A 12088-nucleotide genomic window follows, 5' to 3' on the forward strand; every position below is an offset into this window, starting at 1 on the left:
GCTTTAGCGCTAAAAATAGCACCTGTAAAGAGCCTAAAAAAGCCTCAGCTGCAATGCCAGTGTGAAAGCCCAAGTGCTTACACACTGGGGTGCTGCGCTGGCAGGACGTCAAAAAAAGTCCAGCAAGCAGCTTCTTTGCAGCACTGTAGTTCACCGCTCCTGAAATCAATGGGCAGCGCCACCGAGCCATCGGCAACCTTTGTGGGCGGTTTTAAACCTTTTGCGGCTGGGTTTTAACCCTTTTTTAGCGGGGGGGGTTAATGGCGCCTGAAAAGCTCTGCAAAAACTACAGTAAAGCACTGCTAAAAATAGTGGTGCTTTACCGCCGACGCCCGGGCGCTGGCAGTGTGAAAGTGCCCTTATCAACATTACACCTCATTTGCTACACAGTCACCCAATTAAACAGTGCTTTGGGGTCAGCTTTTAAGTTGGAGACATTGTGTAAGGATGTTATTCCACTGCATAGCTTGGTGTCATCTCCAAACCTTGAAATGGTACTTTTTATCCCAGACCCTATATCATTTATCGATATATTAAAAAGTAAGAGTCCCAACACTGAACCTTGGTGTACACCACTGATAACCTTAGACCATTCAGAGTAAGAATCATCAACCACAACTCTCTGAATTTGATCTTCTAGACAGTTTTATATCAATTTACAAACTGATTTTTCAAACCCTTTAGACTTCACCTTAAGGCCCCTTTCACACATGCGGACAGTATGTCTGTATTTCATCCATCCGTTTTCGGATGAAATACGGACATACATGCATCCCTATGGGATAGCGGGTGTCAGCGGATGTACATCCGCTAACACCCGATGTCGTCCGCCTCCGCTCTCGTCCGATTCTGCGGACGGAAGAAAATCCTATTTTTCTATCCGTCTGCAGAGCGGATCGGAGGAACACGGACAGGCGGTCCGTGTTCCTCCGATCCCCCATAGGGGAGAGCGGAGATCTGACAAGGTGGTCCCTGCACAGTGTGCGGGTCCCGCCCTGTCATCTGCCTGCTCAGCTGGGGAAAACGGAGCGATCCCCGCTGAGCAGCGGATAAACACGGGGCGGATCAACACGGATCCGTCCCGTGTGAAAGGGGCCTTACACATGAGCCATGTGTGGAGAACTGTGCCAAATGCTTTTGCAAAATTCTAGTATACCACATCAACAGCCACCCCTCTGTCCAAGGTTTTACCTCCTAAAAAGAAGTCAGATTTGTATGACAACTTCTGTCTTTCATGAATCCATGCTGTCTGTTGCTTATACCTAACTATAGTTAGTTAAACTATAACTATAGAAGTTAAACTAACAGGTCTATAGTTACTTGGTAAAGACTTTGACCCCTTTTTAAATATATTCACCACGTTGACCTTACGCCAGTCCAGTGGTACTATCCAGTCATTAAAAAGTCCCTAAAAATTAGAAACCATGGCTTTGAAATGGCAGACCTCAATTATTTTAGGATCCGTGGGTGTATGCCATATGGTCCAGGTGCTTTATTCACCTTTCCTATTCTGTCTAAATATTTCTGCACCATATCAATTTTGATGGTTCATTTGGGACTGTGTCAATACCATCCCCATTATGGACTTAAGCTCCCCCATGCTCCTTTGAATATACAAAGCTGAAGAATATATTTAATAAATTTGCCTTTTCTTTGTCCCCAGTCACTTACCCTGGATTATTTTGTAAAGGGCCTACATGCTCAGACCTGACATTTTTACTTTTAATACATTTGAAGAATTTATTTGGATCTGTCTTTCTCTTGTAATCTGCCATTTGTTTTGAATTTTTGCGGCCTTGACTTCCTTTTTACATGTTTTGTTATATTCATTTTAACATTTAAATGAGTGTTCCTTCATTTTTATATTTTTTAAAAGCTTTTCTTATTCATAGCATTTTTGTTTTTTTTTATTTTTTATTTTTTTTATTACTTTGGCCATTAGCCACACAGGTTTTATTTTTAGTCTTTTAAACTTATTGCCAATGGGAATATACTTTGCAGGGAGTTCACATAGTCTTTTTGAAGAGTTCCCTTTTCTGTTCTGTGTTCATGGATGCCAATATTCCCTCCCAGTCTAAGTTTTGGAGAGCAGCCCTCAGCCTTAGAAAATTTGGTCTTAAAGTTGTGTTTTTTTTCTTTCCAGCATGTGTTTGCTGCTTGCAACTTGCATTAAATGAAATCATGTTATGGTCACTTCTACCCAGATGTTCTTTTATATGAACATTAGTAACAAGCTCAGCATGGTTTTTGATTACCAGGTCCAGCAGAGCATCATTCCTAGTTAGGGCCTCTATGAAATATACCAAAAAAATTGTCCTGTAATAGGTTTATAAATGTTGTGCTCTTTAACTTTTCCAGCAGTGCCATTAATCCAGTCAATATCAGTGTAGTTAAAATCCCCCATTATTATCACTGTCCTAGACCTTGCAGCCCTATCCATCTGGGCAAAGAGTAGAGTCTCTACTCTCTCATTAACACTGGGTGGCCTATAACAATCTCCAATGATTTACGTTGAACTACGCACATCTATATGCAGTTCCACCCATAATACTAAAGCCTCGTCATACTCTCCATCAACTAGGTCTGCTTTCACACTCACTTTGAGATCACTTCACTTCTAGAGACAGACACCACCACCTTTACAATTTACCCTGTCTCTCCGAAAGAGAGCATAGCCAGGATTTTTAATAGCCCAGTCATGAAGAATAAAGCCAAGATTCAGCAATACCAATTAAATCGTAGTTTGTACCCTGGTATTTGTCTGAATAAAAAGTTTTTTCACTCAAATCCTAGTTCCCCTTGTGCACCAAAGCTTCCAACTCTATTTTGCTTTGCAGACTTCTGGCATTGGGGAACAAACACTTTTTAATTTGTCACATTTTTGCTCTTGTATTTTGCATATCTTTCTTAGTAGTACAAATCGTACTATAATTTCCAATGGTTGTTTGTAACAGGGAACCTTCTTATTACCTGCCATAACCCATCTTTTCCCATTCCACCCATCCATGTCTGACCCCTAACTGACCTGTTTGCCCAGTTGAATTCTAGTTCACCCTCTCCCTCAATCCTAGTTTAACCACTTGCCAATAGACGTACTCCCGGCAAAGGAGATCCACGCTGTAGCCGTCATTCGGCTATAGTGCAGATCTGAACAAGTTAAATATATCTCCAGCCTGCTCATAAACCTCTGCCCAAGCACAGCAGACCCTCTTCCCTTTAGGTGCAAGCCATCTTTAGCATATATGTTGTACCCCAATGAAAAGTCAGCCCAGTGCTCTAGAAACCCAAATCCCTCCTCACACCATGTCTTTATCCATGCATTCAGTTCTCTAATCTCCCCCTGTCTTTCCTGTGTTTCGCATGGCACAGGCAATATTTCAAAGAATATATTTATACTTTAGGGAAACATTTAGTCCCAATGTCCGTTTAAGTGTCTAAACACATTGAAGACCCCCTTATCCAACTTTTTAAAATTTACTTTTCTTCTTATTTTCTCTGACAACTTAAAAAAGTTGGCTCTGCTGTGATCTTGTTGGAATAGTCAAGTCACCTGTTTTGGGCTCATGCTGCATTCTGATCCATTTATCACACACAATGATATTCTGAGTGTGTAACGCAGTGGAGTGATGCCTTTTTTCTATTTTGGAAGAAAATCTAAACGTACAAAAACTGTTTGTATAAAGAGTAACTAAAGAGTTAACATTCCTTTTGCAGATGTCAACTCATCTTTACATACAATAGAATACCAAATCCCCAGTACTGAGTGGCACTAGGCTGCAAAAGGGACCTTTCTAATCTAATTTAAAAGCAGAGGTTTCTTTTGTATTGCACTGTTTCACTCTAATCCAAGGGTCTCCAAACTTTTCAGGTACGAGGGCCACATCATACATTTTATAAATATTTGCAGACTGAAAAAAAATCAACTTAAATGCTAAATTGATGAATAAAGAATAAATAAAGTTTACCTGGATCTTATTTGAAATTGGCATGATATAATTCAGAACAAAAGAGAGAACAAATCCTACCATGGGCAGAACGTCATGTTCCAGTCTGGTCTGCTTTTTACCCAGCAATTGTCCATTCTTGAGATGTAGACTTCCACAGCCAGCAATGTCTGGACCTGGGGAAGTGGTCCCCACACACTAAGATATTTGGGACCTGTGTCATAGGTGGGGCATACTGGATATGGACCTCCAGGTTCAACAACAAACTGGACAGGTTTGTCTCCAGGTAGAGGGATCCTCTATCGCAAAGCAGTGGATGTTTTCATGGCTTTATGGGATTAATGCACAATGATCTATGCCTATCCCCCCTAAAATTCCTACTTATTTGTCTGCTTTGCAGGTGCAAGGTGGAGGGCACCCTGGTGATCCTCATTACTTTGTATTGACTTGGGCAGATGCTACTTGGGCAATTTTAAAGTATCTAGAGTTTCTGTTTCAAGAACTATCCAGCTTAACAGTTGCTGGTTTTAATGGCATAGCTGTTGAATCTTGGTTTCTGAGAGATGGGGTCCATCTCTGAATGACATGGTTAAAAAGTTAGATCTTGGCAGGATGTAGACTTCCCATAATTGAATGTGAAATGCATACAACAAATGCAGGGACAGCAGCTAAGGATTTGTAAGCAGCAATATATTCGGTTTTTATTTTTGTTTTAAATATGCTTTTAATTTTGAGTAAAAGAGTGAATAGTTATAAATTCTAATCCAAAATCGTTAAACCTTTAGGCATGTCCATTATGTGTGTAAAACCATACCTGCTTTGCTGCATCTCCATAGCACAAATTCATATCACTGGATCTCAGTTAATGCTTTTTAATCGTAATGTAACTCATATTAATTTAGAATGGCACCACAACGCGCACACAGAGTAGCTTCCAACACCCCTGCAATACACTGCACAAAAACGCCATAAGTTGTGACAGCCTGCTTGGTTCAGAAGGCTGCAGATGCAGTCTTTCTTGCATTTAGGTGGGCTGCCAGTCCATTTAAAATTAAAAGGATGTCTTAAAGTAGTGCGCTTTAGTGCGAAAGGGTCCTCAAACTTGCTGTTCGGTCTACATACAGACCTCCCAAAATTCCTATTTTGCTTCTGGTTCAATAAAAGTTGAACCACCCACCCACTGGTTGATGTCTGGTGAGATCTTCAATATGCTTTATCTGTAGCTTGTCATTGATAACCTGCCAGAGTAAAAAAAAATAGCAATTCTACAGTAAGATGCTAGCTAAATTTAAGGTAATGCAGCCAGTCTTACAGTCTACAACAGAGCAGCATAAAGTGACAATGAACCATTTAGCTCAATGTAATTTTCATGCACTGAACACCAAAAGGCACTAAAAGGACAGTATGACAGGTGAGTACTCCCTGTTATCTCGGTTTACAGTGCCTAAAGACTTTTTTTATCATTTTTAAAAAAAATAAAATAAAGGGTTTTTCATCAAAATAATGCAGACGTTTTCCACACTTATTTTTGCACAGGTAAGTTAGAGTTTTGATTCACTTTTTTCACTTAAGCAAATTCTGTAGCTTTTAAATCTGAACGTCAGGCGAGCAGATAAATATACAGAATAAATACATACAAAAGCTGTTTTACCTACCAAAGTATTTGTATTTCATTCTTTTTCTGAGGTTTTACACACCTATACCACACTGTCTGACAGGGTAGGGGACCTGATCATTCTCTGCTGCTGTTTCACTTTCACTTACAGGGCCCCTCCCTGCCCTGCAACTGGACAGTGGAAGGAGAAGCAGGAAACCAATGAGCCCTCTCTTCTTATCAGCTTGCTTCTTGTACTGCACCACACCTGATTGTCTTCTTGTGTTGCTTCTCTCTCCCCATCTTTGACCTGTGCTGTGTATACTGTGCAGTAAAGTGTAAGAGGCTGATATCAATGTAAACTTGGGTATTGGCACTGCTTGTATGTTAATATAATATATATATATATATATATATATATATATATATATATATATATATATATATATATATATACACATTTAACAATGTATTGATTACAGAGCTGCATTTTCATATCTTTTATGTCTGCCTGGAGTGAGGTGTTTAAAGTGGGGGGAAAAAAACATATCATTCTACAGTTAACTAAGCCTCGGTTCACACCAGAGGCGGCACGACTTGCAGGTCGCCTCACCGAGGCGACCTGCACACGACTGCCCGGGCGACTTGCAAAATGACTTCTGTATAGAAGTCTATGCAAGTCGCCCCCAAAGTCGTACAGGAACCTTTTTCTAAGTCGGAGCGACTTGCGTTGCTCCCCTTAGAACGGTTCCATAGCACAGAACGGGAGGCAACTTGTCAGGCGACTAGGTCGCCTGACAAGTCGTCCCTGTGTGAACCGAGCCTAAGGCTATGGTTTTAATTTATTCCTGTAGGTTTTATTTTAATTATTATTAAAATGTAAGTTTCAGTAATACATAATTACTGAATAATTATTAATATAAAAAATAATGGTATCCCGTAAATTTTTGTAAATTGTTCTTTATAATTTACCAAGTTTGGTGTTCAGGTTCATTTCTTTGTGCTCTGCCTGCTCAGATGTTCAGTAAACCGATCACAATAAAGAATTTTTTTTTTTTTATAATTGTCAGCACCTTGTGGGGCATTAAAGCTGATTTCCAGGCAGATATAAAAGATGCAAATTAATGCAGTCCTTTAATCAGTTATGCTTTATTAAATATATATTTTTAAATGCAAGAAGTGTAAGTACTTGAATTTCATCAGGTATCAGCCTCTTGCAGTTCCTTTAACCACTTAAAGACCGGAAGGATTTGCCCCCTTAATGACCAGGCCATTTTTTGCGATACGGCACTGCGTCGCTTTAACTGACAATTGTGCGGTCGTGCGACGCTGTACCCAAACAAAATTTGTCTTTTTTTTACCCAAAATACCGCTTTCTTTTGGTGGTATTTGATCACCTCTGCGGTTTTTATTTTTTGCGCCAAAAAAAGAGCGACAATTTAAAAAAAAAAAAAAAAAAGCAATATTTTTTACTTTTTGCTATAATAAATATCCCCCAAATCAATTTTTAAAATGTCTTCCTCAGTTTAGGCCGGTAAAAATGGCAATAAGGATATATTGATTGGTTTGCGCAAAAGCTATAGCGTCTACAAAATAGGGAATTGATTTATGGCATTTTTATAATTTTTTTAAAAATTTTTTTACTAGTATTGGTGGTGATCTGTGATTTTTAGCAGGACTGTGACATTGCGGGTGACAGACAAGACACTTTTGACACTTTTTTTGTGAACATTGACATTTATGCAGCGATCAGAGCTAAAAATAGCCACTGATTACTGTGTAAATGTCACTGGCAGTGAAGGGGTTAACACTAGGGGGGCGATCAAGAGGTTAACTGTGTTACCTAGGAAGTGTTTCTAACTGGGGGGGGAGATGGGAGTGACTGGAGGAGATGACAGATCGTTGTTCCTAGCTATTAGGAACTCACAATCTGCATCTCCTCACAGAACAGGAATTTGTGTGTTTATTTATATATATATATATATATATATATATATATATATATACACACACACACACATACACACACGTCCCTGTTCTGCCTCTCGTTCCTGCGATCGGGTGTGTCCGGCGGTCATCGCGACCGCTGGTCACGGGCATTGGCATGCCCGCAGTGCAGCTTGTTGATGGCTTTCACCACAATACCAATAATCTACCTATCTAGTAATTTTAAAGGCTCCTGTATGCTGGTGATTATGGGGTTGTGCCATTGTGTGTCTGCCATTTCCGATTTTGGGTTTTGGTACATTTAACTTGTAAATATGACCACCTACCAGGTTACAGGAGCTAATGATCCTTCAAAAAAACACTGCCATTGTGCGATAATGCCTGTTGTTGTTGTTTTCTACCCAAGGGCCGTCTAACTTGCCATCACAAAACAAAACTTCTGACCCTCAAAACAGTATCACAATCCCTAAATTTTCATATAGTAAAGCTTAAAATATTCTGCTTAGCCTGCCTTTTATTTTCATAAACTGTTTTTATCACTGTAGGTCTGAGGCGAGCTGCTAGTACAGATATTTATGGTGTCCTCTTTATATTTCAGGGTGTGCGGACCTCCATCTCCTGGACATGTTGAGTCCCACGGAGAGAAAACGCCAGGGTTATATACACGAGCTGATTGTGACAGAAGAGAATTATGTGAATGATCTTCAGCTGGTCACAGAGGTGAGCTGGATAGTATAAACTACACCCTTTATACCAGGCCCTCTTACATGTCCTATTGTGGTGACCATTATACCTAAAATACCAATTGAAATGGAACTTGAAACTCTTTGCATAAGCTCAACTCAACATTTACATCTACAAAATATGAGCTCTTATCTTTGACAACTGCCATATCATGGTAACCACCATCACTTATTTCCATGATGAATGAAAAAGGAGATGGGGGAGCCAAGCATTTCTAAAAGGGACCCGTATAGTGCATGGTATATGTTTTTTTTTATTTAAGACTGCAAAATATAGAATTACAATTTTTACATCCAAAAGCAGTATTAAACCCAAAATATAATATATTGCAGCTTACCTACTGATCATTAGACCTTGTGGTTGCATCAGTTTTCTTTTCTTTGTTTTTTTTCCCCCTGTTTTCACCTGGTGAACTGCTCAGTAAAACACCACTCATATTAGAGTGCATCCACTCTGTATGAAGGAGCACAGGGACAGCAGCATTGTCATTCTGGAGTGGGGGAGTGTTATATGTACTAGCAGATAACTACACTAACTAATTGAATCCAAACTCCAGCTAATACTTTATAAGCAGTTACAGAAAACATTTTCCTTTTGGGATAAAGGCTTTACATACTGTAAATAAATAAAACTGGTCATTGTAAGCAACAATGCTAGTGTTAAATGGTTTGTCTCATGTCTGTAAGTGATGCATTCTGCTGGAGGGCTTGTTCTTTTGAAAAATAACAGACTTACTGGTTGGATCACCAGATGAATATAGAAGAAAGAAAGCCTAAAAGAAAAAAAAAAATGAATGCAGCCATCACATGTAAGAAATTGTAAGCTGCAATATAATAAATGTTTGCTTTTGGGTTTAGCACCACAAAGTCAGGTAAATAAGAAATAGCACATATTTATCTAGGCCCTCTTTTATTCGTTTACCTATCTATAGTGCTCTGTTGAATATATTTGGGTTTAGCTCTATAACTCATTCCTTCTACCATACAATATCAATAAACCATGGTGTTACTCCAGGTCGGTCCATGCTTGCCCACCATAGTCATGTGCTTGTGCAGCTTGTCACTGGCAATCCCTGTTACAGAGAAGATGGATAACTGCACACTGAAATGTACCAAAGGGGCTTTTTTATTGATCCATACAATCAAATACACAAGAATGAGCTGAGATGTGGACATGTTTCCACTTATTTCCTGCCTGCTTCCTGGAACCTTGTAAAATTTCTGAGAGAAAGATAGTCTGAAAGCAAGCAGCTTTTGCTGTGCCTTCTCTGTAGAAAACCCATAATGCTCTGGGAACCGTGTCATAGGTGCACCCCTTATTAAAGTTTGGCGTACATTAGTATACAAGCCCCCCTGAGTCAATACTTTGTAAAACCACCTTTCGCTGCAATTACAGCTGCCAGTCTATTTGGGTATGTCTCTACCAGCTTTGCACATCTAGAGAGTGAAACTTTTGCCCATTCTTCTTTGCAAAATAGCTCAAGCTCTGTCAGATTGGATGGAGAGCGTTTGTGGAGAGCAATTTTCAAGTCTTGCCGCAGGTTCTCAATTGAATTTAGGTCTGGATTTTGACCAGGTCATTCTAACACATGAATCTGCTTTACTCTAAACCCTTCTATTGTAGCTCTGGCTGTATATTTAGGGTTGTTGTCTTGCTGGAAGGTGAACCTTTGCCCCAGTCTCAAGTCTTTTGCAGACTCTAACAGGTTTTCTTTTAGGATTGCCCTGTATTTGGCTCCATCCATCTTCCCATCAACTCTGACCAGCTTCCCTATCCCTGTTGAAGAAAAGTATCCCCACAACATGAAGCTGCCACCACCATGTTTCATGGTGGGGATGGTGTGCTCAGGGTGATGTGCAGTGTTAGTTTTCTGCCACACAGAGCGTTTTGCTTTTAGGCCAAAAAGTTCAGTTTTAGTCTTATCTGACCAGAACACCTTCTTTCACATGTTTCCTGTGTCCCCCACATGGCTTCTTGCAAACAGGACTTCTTAAGGCTTTCTTTCAACAATGGCTTTCTTCTTGCCACTCTTCCATAAAGCCCAGATTTGTGGAGTACACGACTAATTGTTGTCCTGTGGAAAGATTATTCCACCTGAGCTGTGGATCTCTGCAGCTCCTCCAGAGTTACCATGGGCCTCTTGGCTACTTCTCTGATTAATGCTCTCCGTCTCCTTGCCTGGCTTGTCAGTTTAGGTAAACGGCCATGTCTTGGTAGGTTTGCAGTTGTGCCATACTCTATCCATTTTCGGATGATGGATTGAACAGTGCTCCATCAGATGTTCAAAGCTTGGGATATTTTTTTATAACTTAACTTTAAACTTCTCAGCAACTTTATCCCTGACCTGTCTGGTGTGTTCCTTGTCCTTCATGATGCCGTTTGTTCACTAAGGTTGTCTAACAAACCTCTGAGGGCTCCACAGAACAGCTGTCTGACATCAAATTACACACAGGTGGACGCTATTTACTAACTAGGCGACTTCTGAAAGCAATTGGTTCAACTAGATTTTAGCTAGTGGTTTTAGAGTAAAGGGGGCTGAATACAAATGCACGCCACACTTTTCAGATATTTATTTGTAAAAATGTTTGAAAAGAATTTATCATTTTCCTTTCACTTAACAATTATGTTCGACTTTGTGTTGGTCTATCGCATAAAATCCCAATAAAATACATTTACGTTTTTGGTTGTAACATGCCAAAATGTGGAAAATTTCAAGGGGTATGAATACTTTTTCAAGACACTGTATATCAAGGAAAGGTCAGAAACCATTAAATTAATGCTTTCTCTGGGTAAATGGCACGAAGGCCCGACAGCTAGGCACTTAGCCTTTTTTTTATAAAACCATAAACAATGGGGGCATTAATATCTCTCTCTTGACAGGTTTCCTTGTTCTAAGGTTGGAAGCAATAATTGTTATACACACAAACTAATCACTGATATTGGGTGGGTCTGCATTTCAGACATTCCATAAGCCATTGCTGGAATCAGAACTCTTAACCGAGAAGGAGGTGGCAATGATATTTGTCAACTGGAAGGAGCTGATCATGTGCAATATTAAACTGCTCAAGTAAGTAGTGTTTTATAGCTTTTAACAGTCTGGTAATCCTTATAAATAGATTTTGTAAAGTTTATCTTAAGACCCCATTCACACTTGTGTGACTTGTCATGCGATTTTGGACCCCAAAGTCACATTACAAATCACGATCCATGTTTCCCCATTGATAACTGTTCATATCTGTGCAAATTCCTGCACTACTTGGGTCCGATTATCATGTGACTTGAGGTCCGTAGACTTCAATGTAAATCCTCTAAAGTCGCATGAAAGTTGCACCTCCATGATACAGATGCAATTTGGGTGCAACTTGTGAATGCCGGCAATGACCCCCCACCCCAATGCATACCAGGCCCTTCGGATCTGGTATGCATCTTAAGGTGAACCCAAGGCCAAAATGAAAAAAAAATTTAGACCCTTATCCGAGCATGCAGCCCAGCAGGTAAGGAAAGGGGGGGGGGTGAGCTAGTGCCCCCCACCCGCTCCTGAACCATACTAGGCCACATGCCCTCAACATGGGGGTACTTTGAAGCCCCAAAGCACATTGTCCCCATGTTGTTTGGGACAAGGGCCTCTTCCCCACAACCCTGCTTGGTGGTTGTGGGGATCTGCGGGCTTATTGGAATCTGGAAGCACCCTTTAACAAGGGGGCCTCCAGATTCCCCCCCCCCATGTAAAGGAGTATGGAGTATAGTTACATAGTTAGGTTGAATAAAGACACAAGTCCATCCAGTTCAACCTTAAAAGAGTACATACCCTTACCCGTTTATCAAAAACAATACTAATAGGCTGGGTTCACACTGCTGC

General features: G+C 40.2%; 1 protein-coding gene across 4 annotated transcripts in view; it reads left to right on the forward strand.

Annotated features, from left to right (window-relative positions):
• Positions 1-12088, forward strand: part of ITSN1 (intersectin 1) — a 260698-nt gene that overhangs the window by 213090 nt on the left and 35520 nt on the right. For all 4 annotated transcript variants that reach the window (XM_073617164.1, XM_073617162.1, XM_073617165.1 and 1 more), the window contains 2 exons: positions 8084-8205; positions 11190-11296. In XM_073617164.1, the coding sequence (XP_073473265.1) occupies positions 8084-8205; positions 11190-11296 (229 nt within the window). The remainder of the gene's footprint in view (positions 1-8083; positions 8206-11189; positions 11297-12088) is intronic.

Source organism: Aquarana catesbeiana, linkage group LG02 (genome assembly GCF_042186555.1).
Source record: "Aquarana catesbeiana isolate 2022-GZ linkage group LG02, ASM4218655v1, whole genome shotgun sequence".
Classification (NCBI taxonomy): domain Eukaryota; kingdom Metazoa; phylum Chordata; class Amphibia; order Anura; family Ranidae; genus Aquarana; species Aquarana catesbeiana.